The sequence below is a fragment of the Zerene cesonia genome, chromosome 3, assembly GCF_012273895.1.
Source record: "Zerene cesonia ecotype Mississippi chromosome 3, Zerene_cesonia_1.1, whole genome shotgun sequence".
NCBI lineage: Eukaryota > Metazoa > Arthropoda > Insecta > Lepidoptera > Pieridae > Zerene > Zerene cesonia.
Genome location: NC_052104.1, coordinates 1,354,000 through 1,373,319, shown reverse-complemented (window position 1 = coordinate 1,373,319; position 19,320 = coordinate 1,354,000). Strand labels below are relative to the sequence as shown.

General features: G+C 33.5%; 3 protein-coding genes across 4 annotated transcripts in view; 1 reads left to right on the top strand and 2 right to left on the bottom strand.

Moving 5' to 3' along the window:
* Positions 1-2,912: 2,912 nt before the first annotated feature.
* Positions 2,913-6,085, bottom strand: LOC119838947 (valacyclovir hydrolase-like). Its single transcript, XM_038365103.1, has 5 exons — positions 5,821-6,085; positions 4,895-5,152; positions 4,537-4,690; positions 3,621-3,876; positions 2,913-3,094 (listed from the first exon to the last, which is right to left on the bottom strand). Exons 1-5 carry the CDS (start codon positions 5,911-5,913, stop codon positions 3,001-3,003), a joined length of 855 nt encoding a protein of 284 aa, XP_038221031.1. The 5' UTR covers positions 5,914-6,085; the 3' UTR covers positions 2,913-3,000.
* Positions 6,086-7,643: 1,558 nt separating this feature from the next.
* LOC119836473 (T-complex protein 1 subunit alpha) lies at positions 7,644-13,793 on the bottom strand. The gene is made up of 10 exons (XM_038361809.1): positions 13,721-13,793; positions 13,006-13,129; positions 12,432-12,549; positions 12,069-12,250; positions 11,442-11,706; positions 10,862-11,114; positions 10,562-10,652; positions 9,937-10,129; positions 9,107-9,247; positions 7,644-8,765 (listed from the first exon to the last, which is right to left on the bottom strand). Exons 1-10 carry the CDS (start codon positions 13,791-13,793, stop codon positions 8,538-8,540), a joined length of 1,668 nt encoding a protein of 555 aa, XP_038217737.1. The 3' UTR covers positions 7,644-8,537.
* A 2,543-nt stretch (positions 13,794-16,336) lies between these two features.
* Positions 16,337-19,320, top strand: part of LOC119838620 (CUB domain-containing protein 2) — a 62,083-nt gene continuing 59,099 nt past the window's right edge. For both annotated transcript variants that reach the window (XM_038364649.1, XM_038364641.1), the window contains exon 1: positions 16,337-16,448. The gene's annotated coding sequence lies outside the window, so the exon portion shown is untranslated. The remainder of the gene's footprint in view (positions 16,449-19,320) is intronic.

Here is a 19,320-nt window from a genome sequence, read left to right as displayed (position 1 = left end):
AAAACTTTGAAACAGAATGAGGCAACCACGCTTCGTGTTTGGAACATGACTGAGGCTTGAAGAGGAAAGTCATAGCAGTTTGTATCTTTAGAACTTGGACATAGATTACACTCGAAAATTTTTATTGTAACAGCTGTTTATTCGAATTTTGCGTTGTTTTGTAACCGAATAGCTATTATAATAACATTGAGGTGGAAGTTGTAATGAGAAGATATCTATTTAAAGTACCTAATACAGGGGTTTTCTTTACTAACTTTAATTAATATTCAATGTCATTGTTTATTATTGAGAGATGAAGAACATAAATTTATTTAATTCTAAGGTGATTCATCCTTATATGAATTTTTAGAGTAAAAAATGGTATTTCCCAGTACAGATATGATCAGATCAGCAGACAGATTTTAAAAATTCCGTTCACGTTATGACCTATTTAACTTACTGTATAATTAATAATAACTATATATTCAATAATAAGATAATATATTAGTACCTGAATATAATAGATATTTAACTGTATAAAAGATAAATTCCTCTATTTCAAATGAATGGGTATTTAACCCAGATAAGCCTACTGTCCTATATTTAGGACAGTAGAAATAAAAAAAAATATCAGAATACCCTCTTTATCTAAGATTATTTAGTCTTATGATTTGCAGTAAGAAACGTGTCAGCTTTATTAGAAAAAATAAAAAGACAGTTATTTTAACAGTTTTTACCTTATATTTTACCTTATAAGTGTGTAATAAAAGTGCATTGCAGACATGGCAAATGACAGGTATGTATAAAAAGTTATATTTTACTCGTGAGTTGCTTTTTTCTGTGTTAATATCTAGTTGATAACCTTAACTTTTGTACTAAATAAATATTCTAGCAAAATAATATAAATAAATTACGTATAACTTGTTACAAATACTAGCGTACTATATATAGGACTGTAGGATAATATACATGATTTTAGTACAATAATACAACTTTTTCTTTACAGACCGTTAGCTGCGCATAAAATTTTAGATGCTTTAGAAAATGTTTCTGATAATGAAGAAGATTATAGAGAACGACTGATATCTATTCTACCTCCTCCTGTTGATCCTGACTGTCTCACTGACGAAGATTCGGGTGAAGAAGATAATGTAACTTTGAATAATTTGCCACGAAACATTCTGCTTCAACCGGCTGAAGTAATGATTCAAGGGCAGATTATGGTGAGTGATACAGAAGAAGAACCTTCTGATTCTACAGGTCGAACTAAACGTAGGCGTACCTACGCATGGAGAAAACGGGGCTGATTACATAGAAGTTACTGAAAAAAAAGGAACGTGGTGCTATCGATTACAGAACGACACATGACAACACGTTCATTATTGCTAAATGGCATGACAATAATATATTCAGTATTGCTTCTAATGCTGTAGGAATAAATCCTAAACAATCTGCCAAACGCTTCTCACAAAGTGAAAAGAGAAAAATTGTCATAGAAGAACCACATATGGTGTCCATCTATAACAAATATATGGGAGGAGTGGATCGGTCTGATGAAAATATTTCACATTACCGAATTGGTATACTATATTGGTATACTAAATGGTACATGCCGTTGCTCACACACATGATTGATCTTGCCGAACATAATGCATGGCAGTTACCTATATAAAATAAATCATGGAAAACTGGATCATCTTGGCTTTCGCAGAAGGGTAGCAATTGCTTTGATTGAATCAAACAGAAAAATGCCAAAAGAGGGCCTAGCCGACCCTCCCATCATGAACATGCTGATAGTCGTAAAGACCAAATGAATCATCTGGTTATACCTCAATCGAAGCAAACACACTGTCGTCAATGTCACAAAAAATGTTTGACATGTTGCAAGAAATGTGATGTTGGAGAGTGTGTCAAGTGTTTTGAAACATATCATTCATAAATAGTGTTAATCTAGTAAATTACATATAACAATGGGTAATATAATCAATAGTTATCTAATAAACTACACTTTTTGATTACATTCTGTTTTGTCATAAATGGTATTTTATTTCCTCTTGTTATCCTACTGTCCTACATATAGGACGGCTGTTTCCCTGAAAGCCTTACACTTGATTTTTTTTTCATAATTTTTTTATGTTGCATAAGATCTAATAAACTAAATAATGTAACTTTTTTCAAAATTTTCAGAAAATTTTAGTTTCAGGCTTATCTGGGTTAAATCGAATACTTTAGAACGTGAACCAAGACATAAAATATTATGTGTCGCGTGATGGATCGCCTGATGTTAAGTGCTACCACCGCCCATGAACGTATTTGGAGGCGTAAGGTCGATTGCAGACCTAAGGTCGAATATATATATACATTTTTTTTTTATTTTCAAGAATGTTTTTAACTGTGGAAATCTTGCATAGACACACACGGCTCATTGTCCGGCTAGAAGTTAGAAGAAGTAGAAGAAAAAACCGTCACCGGAGTATAGCACTACTGTACAGTCTGTGGTACACACTACGGCACTCGTCTCACGCCGCCTCATCGCACCAAACGATGGATTACATTCCCAATGTATTGTCCGGTACCCTTTATTTAAATTTATAAGTCCTAGCTATATTATTATTTACATTGCAAAATTTAATGCATTCATAAATAAGTAATGTCAATATCAAATGAAAATAATGAGTACTGATAAGGAATATTGGCGCCCTAATTACGTTTTGTTCTCAAATAGTTTTTTCCAATTAAACGCCACTTAAACGAAAAGAAAACCTGTGAAGCGTGATATTTTTTTTCATTTTAATTATCTTTATTTGCGAGACAACTTTACCTCATCAGGTAAAGTAAAACCTCTAAACGCTTTCATATCCTTTTAGTTGAGTATGAACGTAAGTGTCCCAATATAAAAAACAATTCGACAATTGAGGGTAAAAATCAAACCATTAACCATAAATAAACTTTATTAGTAGCCGCAATAAACATGTATAAAAACAATATCCTTATAGACTAGCATGTATAAAAGTTGTATATTTATTGCAAAAGTAAAAAATCTTGCACTCGCTTGTTAAAGTCATCTGCGTAACGAATGTGCACGTTATGTTTCCCTTCTGGATATAAATGTATTCTGAAAATAATTTCAAAGGAACATTATGAATCATATATATATTATACCAACTAATATTGTGGATGTGAAAGTAACTCTGTCTGTCTCTCCTTCACGCATAAACCACTTTGCCAATTTGGATGAAATACGGTACAGATATAGGTTGAAACCCGAAAAAACATAGAATCGTTTTACCCCGGTATATACATAATAATACAAATATACTAATATGCCACCGGTTCGGAAAGTAGTTTCTACAGAGTTAGAACATTTTACGTTTAAAATCATTCCAGTCGTAATGCTGTGACGAGACAATCAGGTACCAGTAGTCTTAGTAATCTGTAAGCGAGTCTTGCATTTAAATATATATTTAACGCATAGCTCTTTTTTGTAAAACAAAAGTCGTTTCTATATCGGCTGCCCTACCGGAAATTAATACATGTGATCGTGAATAATAACGATGTACTGCAAACTAAAAAAATATTACAATCGACATCCCTCGAAGTCGAATGTTAAGCGTGGGTTTGCCAGATAAAAAACAAATCACCTCGATCCTGAAATATGCGTGTGGAGATGAGACACATGAACTCCATCAACTAGTGGATCTTTTTCACCATGTATGATGAGTGTTTGGCATTTAATATTTTTAAGTAGTTCAGAACAAATGTTGCCATCTTTCGCTTTAAATAACTCCTCCATTGTATCCACCCATTTAGCCCAGTAGTTTGTGAATCTTTCTTCGCCATATAACTCAATCATTGGTTCTTTCATCCTTTTTGACCAAGAATTTACATCTCTAATTTCTGTAAATAGAAATTCATCGTTTAACATCATCATTTTGTAATTTAATGCATTTTAGATAAACAATAATCTGAAGATGGCATGGGTAGATCCTATGAACATATAACCGAAAAAGAATATACGAAACATATGTATCAAAAGAAAAATATATATACATAAAATGCGGTATATGGTGCAGTCACGGTTCACTCGAAATGACGCGGGTTCGAAATCCGCCTCGTGATTGAATTTTAGATTTTTTTTTCAAAAATGTATAAATTGCATTAAATGTTATCCATACATATATATATTCAGGCCATTTAAAAAAAAATTATTCCTCAAACAAGTCACGTTATCTTTTGGTTTCCTGGGTCCCGGGTCCCTGCCTGAATGTTTCGGCAGCTCTCACAAGCTGGTAAACTATCGTGGTTTCAGCTTTGACCACTCCTCCCCCCTACTTCTTTTCCCTTTCTCGCAAAATAGGCACTTGACGTCGATTTGCGGAAACATGCTCGTATTGTAATTAAGTCACATTATCAGTAAGTGTTATTTGTAGTAGCTTAAATTTTATTTATTATATACAAATGGAAAAAGCTGGGACAAGCGGGGAAATGGTATTTATTCTTGTAGTTAATCATTAATTCTCCATAATTAGAAGTTAAAGAAATAATTGCTATACATACTTTTATATCCCTCTAGCTCTTTAGGTAATATAAATGAATTGGCACCCCAAATAACTAGTTTGTTGACTGCATCAGGATATTTTGCAGCCAGAATCATACTTGTTATGCCCCCATCACTCCAGCCCAGAAGCGAGAATTTGGGAATATTCAATTCCTTAAAAATACATGTAATACTTAAAATAACTGACTTAAAGCCCAACTTATAAATTATTTTTGATAGCTGCTGAGAGCCAAATTTACTGTTTTGTTTTATATAGGAAAGTTAAAAAAGTATGCATGAAAAATTCATAAAATATTTAAAAATATTAATTTTTCATCTAATGCAATTTCCAAAAAAGAAAGTAACTACATACATTACCTTCATAAACTCAAAAGCTATATCAGCATCCTTTTCATAAAAGTCAATACTGAAGTTCCGTTCTGGTGGCATACTCTTACCGAACCCTGGTGGATCCCATACAACCAGACTAAACTTCTCTCTGTCTATCCCATCTACTTGAGGTTTAAAGTCAGTCCAAATTGACCCTAGAGCTCCAGGAGCACAGAGTATGTTGTGTGAACCTTGACCTACTTTGATATAGTTAATTTCATATTTTCCGACTTTAATTTTTTCTTCCTATAAGTAGATGATTTTGCATTATTTTTTCAGCAGCCATAGATGTGAGTAAAATGCAATAAAATTAGCACAATTATCTTTTCACTAACAAAAAAATGAACAAAACAATAATGAAAGACAAAATTTAATTAAGATTCTATGATATTCTTAAAAATGAATAATTCAGATGAGATTATAAAGAGATGTACTTCATTTATGATAAGTGATAAGCATAATGGGTCTAAGTATATTAAATAGTTTAAACAAAGTGCTATTGCTATTTTAATTAGCATACATTATTGTATTATATATTGTAAGGTAGCTTGTTAGAATGATAGATTTTTTTAATAAAAAAAAGGTAGTAATAGCAATTGGATAACAATTATTTAAGTTGAATTAAAAATAACAAACATAATGGTGATAAGATACGACAAACCGGTCTACAGACTGTATTTTAAAATACATATATTTTTTTTAATAATGTAGGTATGGTCAGGTACATCTATTTATTTTCAAAAAATACGTTTCATATATATTTACGTCGATCTTGAAAACAATTCTAATAAAAAGTGACGCGGCGGTTAGGAGTTCGCCGGGTCAACGGTTTAAAACTAAACCTATTATAATATACTTATTACCTACATTGCTAGTTCTTACAATACATGTAAACTACTAAAGCAGTATTTTACCTTGGGAGAAGATAATGTTGATGCAAATGCCGTAGTCATTCGTAGAGGATTTATATTTTTAATTGAGACGAATATATTTCGTACCGCTAACATTTGAACAGATTTTTGGACGACTATTTGAAAAGTTATGATAGAATATTGCTTCGGTATTTTGTGAATTGTAAAAGTAAGGGTTCTGATTTAATTAATGATTCTTAATTATTTTTTGTGATTGTTATCAGTTTAAAGTGTAGGTGTTTCTGTCAAAAGTCATTAGCCAATATTTAAAGACTGAAGTGAGAAATGTCAATCACAGACATAAACTGTGAAGCAGGATTCACAGATCACCTAAATTTTGTAACCTTGAACATTAGATATGTTACGGCTATGCTTTGTACTACCTCCTAAATTAAGGGGGTCAACTACGGGGTTCGTAGAAATTTTTTTTTTCACTCGTATACCTACCACGGTTGAATCACTACGGCCGATTCAAAATCACAAGTTTCAGTTAACCCAGTTATAATTGTGTGCTTACAGCTTCTAGAGATATTCATATCAAAACCAGGCAATAAATAATTATTATTTAACTAAATCTAAATTGTCAGAATTAGATCATATTTTAATGGAAGTACATGGCAGCGGCTTTTAAATACAAAAAGAGTTATTAAAAGGCGGTTCATCCAGAAAAATTTTTGAGGAAAAAAACCAAAAAAAAAATACAGTCGCATTGATAATCTCCTTTTTTGAAGTGGGTTAAAAAAGTGTTCTTTGTAAAATTCTAGTCGATAAAACAAACCTTGAAGCAAAAAAAAGAGTATTAGTATAACTTAACAATTATTCCTAAAATATACGTAGATCAATATATTTTTACGACCGCCTCCTTGGTACAGTGGTTAGCGCGTGAGCTTAGAACCGAGGGGTCCTGGGTTCGATTCCCGGTGGGGACGCAGAAAAAAAAGAAGTCTCGGTCTGACAAGACACAGAAGGCTGATCACCTACATGTCCAAAAAAGAAAATCGATCAGTGAAACAGATGTACATCATCTGCCCCATACCCCACCAGGGGACACGGGACTTCACTAATATATTTTTACAACCTAAGCTGAAATTTCAAATTTATAAAACGCCGTTCGAACCTTCTAGTAGTCGAGTTTAGTGTGGAGATTTTATTGGCACTGATTGATTAAGCATTTATTTCAAAGAATGAGATTCGGTTTTTCATTTTTACCCGACTGTTTCACAACCACTAATTTTTCTCGAATATCTGTAGATCTCTGTCTTGAAAGGCTTGATATTTTTGACGTATTTAACATCGTTACTTTCTTTTTATAACTATATAAATTTCATGATAGTATTCCTTTCTTCATTGGTGGTTTATCTCATACAAAAAATAAACATAAAAAGTTTCGAACTTATTAAGTACTTACCTTTAAATATTTTTTTATGTTAACATCGGCAATGGAGCTGGCGGGTCGCCTGATGGTAAGCTAGCTAGGTAAGATGACGCTTCCATCGCCCATTAACATTTGGAGAGGTAAGGTCGATTATAGACCGGCCGGTGCGAGCTGGCTCAATTCGTGCCGAAGCGTGCTCGACTACCACAAATAGAAACTAATATAGCTCAATGGTCGTAATAGTAATGTATTTAGTAGCTTATTATTGATATTTATTTATTCATCATTCCACCTCAATCGGTACAGTTACTATATTATTGTTATTTTAATCGAGTTTTGAAGGTCATTTTTTATATAGGTTTGTGTACCTATATAATTTTAGATAAGAGAGAAGGAAAGTTAATTACTTACGTTTTTTATTATGTTAATAGAGTGTATGACAAAAACATCATTAAAATATTAATCTTTATTATGCCAAAATAGGCCCTAGCGAAATAAACTAGCATTAAATGTTAAAAGCATAAAACCATTACGAACTAGTTCTTTTAATGGATCAAATGAAATTCGATCTTTAGCAAGGATTTAAATTAATATTATTAATATTTTATTTTCGGTGATTGGTGGCTATCAACAAATAATTGTGAACTAATATCAACTTTGAAGTCACAATCTAACAGTCTTTGTGTACCTTAAACTTTAAAATACAAGCTGTGTATGCAACTGAAAAATATCTATAATGTGTAATGAATTGTGCTTCATATTTCATCCTCTTTTATTGAATATTCCATTGGATATTTTATTTTAAACATATTGAGAATGTATCATGTAATTCTGATGAATATAATAATGTATGAAGTTATATTTGTGAGGCCTGCACATGTTAGTTATTTTATTCAATTTGGAAATCTTTCGTTTAATTTTATAACATTAATTACCAACATTCAATAATTTCGCCTCAACAGTGTAACAGCTATAGTCCCGCAAATACATATTGTAACTGGCCAACTTAAACAAATTATTCTTGTAACATAACATAATACTTCCAAAGCGGCGTATATAAAAGACTTCATACAATACAAAATTAAGTTACTGGATCTCGATGTACAAGTAATGTACTTATGATAGCAATCACTCTAAAAAAGAATTAAGGGGCATATTAGGCTATATTTTTTGAAAAAAATATTTCAATTACTGCCTGTATACTAAAGGACACATATGGGCAAATATCAATCCAAAATAAGTTTTTTTTTATCGATGATGTCACTATGTTAACTTTTCCATAACTTAATACGCCCCTAGGTTATCCAGTTTATCACTCGCCAATCGAGAGAATAAGTTAACTGAGTTAGTCCAGCTCGCCGGCGTTGCACGCGTCTTCATAGCTCTTGCCCTTCTGTTCTGGGTCTAATTTGATCATGTCATCGATACGCAGGATGGTGATCGCCGCCTCAGTGGCGAATTTTAGGGATTTTATCTTGGATATAGCGGGTTCGAGGACACCCGCAGCCAGGTTGTCGCGTAGCGTGCCCTCGGTGAGGTCTAGACCGACCCACTTTAGGTTCGCGTGCTCTACCTGTAAAGAAACACGTGTTTAGTTGTTTTGAATGGACTTCGAGACCCGAGATATATTTTTCTCTTATATTCTTTGGAACGATTTTAATGTGATTCGTATCAATTAATACAAATTGTTATTTTAAGTCATAACTTATATATACAAACTTATTTATTTAAATTGCTGTACTTTTTATATTGTATAATAGTGTTATATATATATAAATAAATAATTGTGTTCTAACAAACGTGGCGGACTTTTTTGTGTCCTCTAATTTTTTGCCAGAAAACCTAATGAGTGGACTATAAATATATTTTAGCTGCTCATTAATTATGAAATATACGATTTATTTGCGAAGTCACCTTAGTCTGCGAGGAGTTGTGATACGCTCGCAACTTGGCCACCAAGTCTGTAGCATCGCGTGCCGCGTTCACTGACAGCGTCTTGGGTATCACGAGGAGGGATTGCGCGAACGCCGCGATCGCCAATTGCTCGCGAGAGCTCTGGAAGAATATAACATAATATAGTATAAACGAAACGGCAATTCACGCTCGACTGGATCACTTAAATTGGAAAATCTATATTTTGGAAAATAGACAACTAAAATGATGAAAACTTTAGAAGTGAAAAGGGACACATGGATGGAGCGAGGTTCCTTTCGTTTAATTAGTGTGAAGGAATTGTAATAAAGTTATATTTTTTTTTATTATTTACATAATATATAATGTAATATAAACTTGCAATAAAACTATTTAATGCGAAATAGAAAGACGAAACGAAAATAACTCTTCGTCTTGCTTTCTATGCGAGAGAGAGAGAGGGAGAGAGAAAGAGAGACAGGCTTACGACTATAGCAAAGTGTCCTTACAACTTTTGGTCTTATTTTTTTCCGTCCAAACCCCTTTCGCAACGCGCGAAGAAACTTATTTAAAAAAATTAGAGGCAGAATAACCCATTAGGAGTAACCCACATCTTCTTCTCTCTCAGTTCGATTTAACCCAGACTTGAGGTCACTTCATGTGCACGCCATTCTTTTCTATTCTTCATGACCCACATCCATATCTCTCCCACGGCCTACACTCTGCTATCAGCCCATCCAGCAGCCCGTGACGCGACGAGCTTTCTTCTTCCAATCCAAGGACGCATTTCCAGGACGCAACGCACACTTAAAAAATAAATATAAACCACGTACCAGCGTGGTGGCGAAGTTGTCCAGGTATATGGAGAGCGCGGCCTCGACGGCGCCGCCGCCGGGCGCGAGGCGGCCCGACTCGAGCACGCGGCGCACGGCGCACAGCGCGTCGTGCGCCGAGCGCTCCATCTCGTCGCAGTACGCGTCCGTGGGGCCGCGCAGGATGATGGACGCCGCCGTGCGCGCTGCCGGCCTGCCGCGTGCGATCACATGTTACAGCGAGTCTCATATTTATTAACGCTTGTGTGCAGCCACTGCTTAATTACTGAAGCTGCTGTGCATTCTGTCGGCCTTATAGATGCAATCAAATGTTTGGATAAGGCCTAATTTTTGTGTCATTTTTTATTGAACAATTTGTATTTCTTTGTATGACTAACTAGCTGCGCCCCGCGGTTTCACCCGCGTAAAACCGTATCCAGTAGGAATATCGAGATAAATAGTTGCCTATAAGTTATTCCACTTGTACCATATTTCATTGCAATCAGTTCAGTAGTTTTTGCGTGAAAGAGCAACAAACACACACATATCCTTACAAACTTTCGCATTTATCATATTAGAAGGATAGGATAGTAGGATAAGTAGGATTAGCTGCATGGAATAATATAATAAAGTGCATAATTCATACCCCTTAATTAAGATAAGCTGGTCATCACAGATTTGTTCTTGTACAACTTCCGCAGCCTCTCCAATCATGCTTGGTTCGAAAACTTCTTCACCTGAAATTCAGAATATTTTTCTAAGCTTTAGAGTTTCAACATGTCATATATTTCTACTTGATTTTAATAATAAGAAAGAGGCAGTACCTGTAGCCTTGGTATTTTTTCAAAAGTTTTTTTTTATAGCTATACAAGATATAAATTTATACAAGATTAGGAAAAAAAAAACATATATTACTGTTGATTCTTATCAATCAACTGAAACTCACCTTCCATATTAGTAAGTGAGGTAAGGTACGCAGCCCCGGTAGCCTTAGCGATCCTCTTCAAATCAGCTTTCTTACAACGCCTCACGCCCATAGCACCATTTTCCACGAAGTATTTCAAGCAGAGATCATCAATACCACCGCTGCACAGGATCACATTGACTCCGGTAGCAAGGATCTTTTGGAGACGCTCCTTTGTAATGTCCAATTCGCGAGCGCGGATCGCGTCTAACTTCTCGGGGTCACTTACAAGAACCTGTCGAAAACAAAAGTATTTTAGTTCATTTCATGAGGAAACATTATGATTAAAGCATTAGATTACGATGCAGATAAAGAAAAATTATAGATATTATATGATAAGTACTAAAAAGTTAATAAGCATGTAGCTGTAAAAAAATAACATAAAAATCACAAAAAGGTTAAATAAAAGACAAAGCACTATAAATAATCGTTTTTAAAAAAAAACTACGACAAAATTTTAATTGATATTGGATGTATATTACAATAATCTTAAATAATAAAAAAAATTGTAAACAGAGATCTTGTGCAACTAAGTAAGTATCTACATAATAGAGTGAGTTACCTGAACACCAAGCTTCATCTTTGTCTTTTGCAGTGAGAAATCGAGACAGGCAATTTTAGCATTAACAATTTTTTTGGGCATGGCCTGTGAAGCGACAGTGCAGTTAAGGGCATATCCTTTAACAAGCACACTCTCCCGAGCGCTCCTTCCGTGGGCCTTCAGGATGTTGACGGCTTTGATGGGGTAGATAGCGTTACCCTTGGGGTCCATTGTCTTGATAGCCATTGCTGCGTCTACCACCATTTCGGAAAAGAAATCCGCATCACTGATTTATTGCTTAAGGATTTATAATTTTATTGTCATGTTGCTAATGGTAACTTCAAGATTACAAAAGGTTAAAGCATATTCTGATTCTGATTATTGCAAGAGTACATATTTTATTAGTTAAATACCCCTTGCATAGGGTTTGTTTATTCAATTTGATAGTTTATAAAAGAAAAAAAAAGGAAAGATGAAGTAATAAGTTAATTTTTTTCACATTGTGTGTGGTCAGTATACTTAAAAGTTATGTATATATATAAATATTAAAAATATGATGATACTCAATTCATCATAGTTATCTCGTTATTTTTATAACACATCAATCAATATTTAAATGTTTGGGCATAAGTATTTAAAAAAGGATACGCTCCAATCAACTTTGAAGACATGGTAGTTTTGGCAGCATTGATGATGGATGCTCTGCCAAGTGATTCAACGGTGACTGTGAGGTTATCTTGGATATATTTCACAGCCTCTTTGCAAGCTAGGCGGTAGCCAGAGATGATGCTTGTTGGATGAATTTTGTTCTTCACCAGTTCATCTGCATTCTGTGAATTGAATATTCGCATAAGAATTAAAGAATTACAAAAAAAGAGAACATGTTTACATCGTTAATACAATGATCTTCTAAGTTGCTCATTGGATAGAGTAATTATAAAATAAATGCCAAAGCGAAATAAGATTGCATATAGCAATAAAGCAAGACCTTTAGTTAATATATATAATAACCTTAAGTAGCTCGGCTGCAATAATTACGACTGAGGTAGTGCCATCTCCAACCTCCTCATCTTGTAACTGTGCTAGCTCCACCAACACTTTGGCCGCTGGGTGTTCTACTTCCAACATCCTGATCACAAAACAAATTGTTAATACATAGGATGCGCTATAGGACTATTTAGATTGGTTGTATTAGTCATCCCTAGACCCTTTCTTTGCAAAAACTTATTCAGTTGTAAATTGAATATATTTTACACTAGCTGTTTGGCCGGCTTCGCCTTGATACTGTTCCAGGGTATAAAGTATCCTATAGCACTCGGGAATAATGTAGCTTTCTTTGGGTGAAAGAAATTTCAAAATAGGACCAGTAGTTTCAGAGCCTTTTGGGTACAAACAAAATAAAAAACTTTACCTCTTTATTATATATAACTATAGATATACATATTAAGAATATTGTGCTTCATTTATATATAGACTAACAAACTACAAATTTAAACTGATAACATTGAAGGAGTGCAAAAAAACTAACTTTTGTATAAAAAATAACAATTTTAAGAAATACTTTTACCATATGTTGAATACATACTTAAGAATAGTAGCACCATCATTGGTAACAGTGACATCTCCGATATCATCAACCAGCATTTTGTCCAGTCCAACTGGTCCCAATGAGCTCTTCACTATGTTAGCAATAGCTGCTGCTGCCATAACTGTAAAGGAGATTTAATTTGATGGTATTTCCATATACCTATCATATTGTTATGGAAACATTATGAGAAACATTTGATACAGGAAATAATGTAGAAACGCGATATATGTGAGTAATAAATACTTGATATGCAATTCAACTTTGCAATAAGGCTTAACTTTTTAATAAGTCAAATCCAAAGTTCAGAATTAAAATTAAGTTTTACATTTTATACATTTGGATAGACTGAGCTAACTAAATTTATTTATTATTTTTGGACGCCATTTATATTGGAGATAACCTTTTCTTGTCAGCTTTTTTATTATTTTTATACAAATCTTTATCTGCATTTATTGCTATTTCTGTATATAATTCGTACAAATGCTGTGACTAATACATTTAGGTTATCATCAGAGATATATGTATTTAATCACAATGGGCCGTCTTTATTTATGGAAATAATAAATATTTTCGACAAATGAATCCGAAAAATAACAGGAATAAAACAAATTGAAGCACTATCATCAGAAAAATTACGATTTTTGAAACCATAAGCAAGATGCATGTGATCTACCGGGCATTGTATGTTAATTTTTTAAAATATTTTTCTTACCATTTTGTGTCCGAACAGGTGCTCCTGAATATCTCGTTCCTGCCACAGATAAAGGCGCAGCTAACGTCGACATTTTTTATTTATTTAAAACAGAAAATTCACAAATAAATAATTTCAGCACACTGCCCGTTCTTGTAGAAAGCGATAATGTTGCTAGTTTAAATAAATCTGTCAAATTTACGATGACATAAAAAAAGTGTTGCCTTTTTATTATTTTTTGTTTTTAAATTTGAATTAAGAATATTTGAACAAAACTCTTAGTGTAAAAATACGACTTTATTTTTATTTTATGGCTTTACATAAATTTAAATACGTATAAGAAATGTATAATATTTGGTATTATGTATTTGTATTTCCGTCCATTTGTTAAAATCGTTTACAAAGTCTCCCACAGATGTCTCTATTGCTCAATTATAAAATACTTTGCTGTATGTTGTTATAGTTATTAATTTCAAATTGTATTTTGTTGACATGATGTTACAGTCAATTTATAAGCGTGTACCATTTTTTTTGACATTTTACATAACGCCGAGTGTTATTATATTACAACTATATAACGACTTTTTTTAATGAAATGCTTGCTTGCTTAATGTCCTATTTAGGCACATCTAGAACCTTTCTTAGAAAAAAAAGTCAATTAAAGAAAGAAAAAATAATAAAAATTCTAACACCATGCGGCATGACAAAGTTCTAGTGAGTAAACGTTGATGAAACAGTTTTTTTGCATATTAAGAACAATATTAATTAGGTGCCAGCTACATAATATTGCGAAGGTATGCGATATCAAACCAAAAACCAAAATACAAATTATTGCGTACCTTCGCTTTTTCAGGAGATAAGCGTTTAATTAATTACGTTTGAGGCGACCGAGTATATTGATCAAATGTGGGTGAACTTGCATTTAAAAATTCGCCCAAAATCGAAATTATAAATTGAAAAGCAATTATTTTCGACTTTTTCAACGTCCTCGTTATTTTAAAGGTAATTTACACTTAAGCTTAGGAGTTTTATGATATACTAGCTGCGCCCCGCGGTTTCACCCGCGTAAGTAGGAATATCGGGATAAAAAGTTGCCTATATGTTATTCCAGATGTCCAGCTGTCTACGTACCAAATTTCATTGCAATCGGTTCAGTAGTTTTTGCGTGAAAGAGCAACAAACACACACACATCCTTATAAACTTCCGCATTTATAATATTAGTAGGATTAGTAGGATTGCACGATTCATAATGTGATGCATTAAAGAGTCGTCATCAGCCCATATATGTTCCCACTGCTGGGACATAATCAGGCCATAATCCACCACGCTGGCCAAGTGCGGGTTGGCAGATGTCACATGTCATCGATTTTTTGATTCTTGGACATGCCGGTTTCCTCTCGATGTTTTCCTTCACCGTTTTAAGCAGTGGTCATGCTATCCACATGTGCAGATAAATTGAAAAATCAATTTATTTCCTGCACGCTCGCCCGGTCTCGAACCCCGACTTATCAATTTTGAAGTCCGAGGTTCTCACCACTGAGCCACCACTGCTTTTAGCAGAAAGAGCAGCTTGCATTAAAGAGCAGAGCAGCTTGCATTAAAGAGTGCTAGAACGAAACTAACGAATTCATTAGCTTCGGTCCCGCAACTATTTGATTTATTACTAGCTACTAACCTACCCGAAGGAGTATGGTAACTGAAACGAATTTTATGTACATAGAGATTTAATGGAGATTAATTCTGTCAAAGGCGAAAATTGATTCATTTTTCAATCAACTGGTAAAACAATTCTTCTAGATGTGAATAGTTAGAATAACATTATTCATGAAAACATTAAAAAAAAATCTTTTTCGTCGAACGAATGAGCATTATGAGTCGTTTACAATTGGATTTGCCAAGCTTTTTCTTTTATTTACTCTTCAAACGGAACTGTACAATGTTGATCATAAATACATTGTTTGTTTTTCAATCGAAATTTCAATTATTTTCGGTTTTAAACATTTCACTTGTTTGGGGGTATCAATTCTAAGGAATGGGTAAAAACTATCCAAAGCTTCACCAATCTCGTAGCTACCACATCAAAGAAACTGAAATAATAGCAATTTATTAATAAGTTTAGTCTTGAACGATTACTCATTATGCAATACTGACAAATTTATATACATTGAATGAATAAAATGAAAGAATGAACGAAATTTTATTTACAAAAAGTGCATTTTGTGTATTTTCCTACTATTCAATAACAATAAAAATAGTATCCGTAATTTAAATTGTAAATATCATATCCCAGAAGACAAGATTTTTATAAATATAATCGTACGTCCATACGTCGTATCTTTACGCCACACAAAACTGCGTGTTTATTCAAAGAACTGAAAATAACGGTTAAAACTATTCGCTACATTATTTCAAAGTAAATAAGGTCAAAGAATAAACATTCATTAAGCGTTGCGTTCATGCCAAACTGCTGATAAATATTAACAGCGAATTTCTGCGCTCATTGTAATGCTCCGCAGCATGTCGCATGCATAGCATGAAGTAATCTTATTTGCTAGCAAAACTTCAGGAGTAAACCCGAGCAAAACAAATCACTTAAATTGCGCATGTCCTGATCTGTCATACGCAAGCGCCTGGCCGTTTCACGTCAGTCGCGCGCTGACCTTTGCCGCGGTTACACGTTATATTTTCGTTTATTTGCATCCCCACCACGCGATAAATGGCGCCCAAAGTGGGACTTCTTCATCTTGGGTAAGTGTCAAACACACACACGAAACAGTTTAATAAGTTTCATTTAGAAATGTGGTCCATGCAGCATCCGTGGTAGTGGGCGTGGTGAAGGGCGGCGGCATATCGAGCCATTCTGCCTGATAAGAGCACACTGTCAACAAACTCTATCATTATATAAAGTTAACTGGGAAATGGAGAGTCATCTACGGGCTACGAGTGTCTATTGATTTTTAACGGATTACGTATTGTTCATTATAAGAACTTTTAAAAGTTTTATTGAGAGGGGCATTTGATACGGATACGGCAGTTCATTTTGCAATTTGTCATTTGATCCAATTACCTTGTCTCCTGCTATGCTCGAAGTTATTCTTAGACGATTCAAGGAGGGGTCCTGCGAAGTGCAAATTCATTTCTTAATCATGTGATCAATTTTGGATTGTTCTCTTACACATTAGTGTTTCATTTAATTGATGCTATTTCGTACTAAGATTTGTATCTTATTAGTAATTCATTCGTGTTTAAATAATACACGATTGAGTGATCATGAATGAAAATCTTGTTTCAGTAATATTTTTGGAAGATTTTTGGTTGGTTGGGTTGTATGATACTTTTATATTACAATCAAATAGAACATACGATGATAACCTCACTAAACCTAACCTGAAACAATTATTGAACTACGTTAAATGATTTCGAAATTTCCTACTTGTATTAAAGATGTTCTTAGTTTTTACAGTAAAATATATGTAAATAATATTAGGTCCAATGTATATTATCTTAATACGACGTAGAACGCAGTACATATTACAATATAGTACCTAATAGGTATATAAAGTGATGCAAAGGTAAGCGAGATAGCACATCAATATTTATTTATAGTTAATAACGTACTGAAGCTCAATAACAGTACCCTATCTCTATACCCAAGATATTACGTGAAATGCATAACTCTAGATTTTATAATCTATAAGCAATAATAGTTTGTATAAAGGAGTACTTACTATCATTCATAAAATTCACTACGTTGGTATTTAGAATAAGCGCTTTCCTATTATGAATAAAAAAAATCAATAGCACTGATTTCAATGCTATAAAATATAAAGCAGTTACATATATTTTACTAGCATACCCGACCACGCGTTGCTGTGGCTGAGTAATTGAAAAAATATGTTAATATTGGGATAATTAATCGAAATAAAAACTATCCTATATCTTAAGTTGGACCAAATTACATATAAAATGTCAAATTTCATGAAAATCGGTTGAGTTGGTGAAGAATTCATTGAGAACATACATCATGACACTGGATTTTCATATATATATTAAATTTTATAATATGGTTAAAGATATGGCTGAATATGGCTAAAGATGGCGGTCCGTGGTTTCCTGAAATGATACAAACGAGGATGTATCTAGAATATAATATAAAAAAACTCATCTTGTATACCAAGTATACCTCTCTGAGATCTTCGAACTTTATGTTAAATATTATATATAGGTACTTGTCACGTCGGAACAGAAAACCTCGTTTTATTTTCTCGTACCCTTCTTTATCTTTATTTATGACACTGTATAAGTACAGAAGAAATATCAAGCGAAAAGGTAAACGTAAAGGATAATTTATAGAGTCGTAACTGAGAAGTACGACGATGGGAGGTAGTGTGGAGTTTTTCTGCACTGTTTATCACCATGAAGGTTTGATCACACTCTAGAAAGTATTCGACGAAACATTGAAAATCTCAAAATCCTACAAGAATTCTCTCGCCAGAATAAAACTACCTACATTAGTCATAAGTGATGCATAGTATAAAACAAATTCGCTTTAAGTCCCTATGTATGCTTAAATCTTTAAAACTACTTAACGGATTTTGATGAGTTTTTTTATCAGAACGAGTGATTCAAAGGGAAGGTTTATATGTTTAATATTAAACGAATTCAAAATTAACGGGTGCAAAGCCGCGGGAAATGGTAGTAAGTGATAAAGGAAATTTTTTATTTTTATGTTTATTCTGTGTCAAGTAGGGTGAAACCGCGATGAGGGCTTAGGTATAAAATTATAGAGCATGTATTTATAAATGGATGGCTTACATTCACTTACATTATATTTTATTCCTTTATTATTTAAAATTTAAGCTCAAGTTAATTATTTTTAATTATTAAACGCTGTTGGCTCAGGTACCCAATCTATATTGTAGCTTAACAACCCACCAACATTCGGACTAATTTGTAGTTTAAGCATATTCATTTAAAATATGAGATTTTCAATGTTCATTGTTACATAAATAAACGGTTTAATTGATTGATATAAAGAAAGCAATTCATATCTACGCAGACTTTACGAAGCAAACTTTGGCCAAAATAATCCCATATATCTTCAACTGATACAGTGGGAATTACACCATCTCGAAACTCGAAAGTTTCATATAAATGCTAATGGAATAGCCGGTCAAAAATAAACTCAGTGAACGGTGCTTGGATCTGTTTATAAGTGGAAAATAGTGGAAATAGTTTGATATTGGACATATTATGTTATTTAGGTTATTGGAAAGCGCGCCGTTACATTTATTGGGGTGCCCTTTACAATAAATTTAATTGCTTTTCCGAACGTAGCAGTGTGTTATTCATAAATGATTTAGCTGGGTACGTTCATTTTTTGAATCTATTTAAAGGTTATAAATAGATAGGTTATTTATAGCTGATAAAATATTAATACAACGCCTAAGCCATTGGGTATGTATTCTCTATAGAAACATTATATAGTACCATGATTGACATTTTTCGACGCTACGAGTTTCGGTGTAGCTTCGGCGTAGCGTAATATGTATACCTAGTCTTGCCATAAATATTGTAATAAAGAAAAAAGAAAATTGTTAACTGCAAATAACATTTATTA

What these genes read in the sequence shown, in the direction of transcription:
- LOC119836473 (XM_038361809.1), bottom strand. Translation starts at nt 13,793, where the DNA reads ATGTCGACGTTAGCTGCGCCTTTATCTGTGGCAGGAACGAGATATTCA. An exon ending in ACCTGTTCGGACACAAAATG is followed by an intron (nt 13,130 to 13,720) that starts GTAAGAAAAATA and finishes TCTCCTTTACAG; the next exon opens with TTATGGCAGCAGCAGCTATT. An exon ending in ACAACTTCGCCACCACGCTG is followed by an intron (nt 9,248 to 9,936) that starts GTACGTGGTTTA and finishes ATATTCTTCCAG; the next exon opens with AGCTCTCGCGAGCAATTGGC.
- LOC119838947 (XM_038365103.1), bottom strand. Translation starts at nt 5,913, where the DNA reads ATGTTAGCGGTACGAAATATATTCGTCTCAATTAAAAATATAAATCCT. An exon ending in CAACATTATCTTCTCCCAAG is followed by an intron (nt 5,153 to 5,820) that starts GTAAAATACTGC and finishes ATCTACTTATAG; the next exon opens with GAAGAAAAAATTAAAGTCGG. An exon ending in AGAGCTAGAGGGATATAAAA is followed by an intron (nt 3,877 to 4,536) that starts GTATGTATAGCA and finishes TTCTATTTACAG; the next exon opens with AAATTAGAGATGTAAATTCT.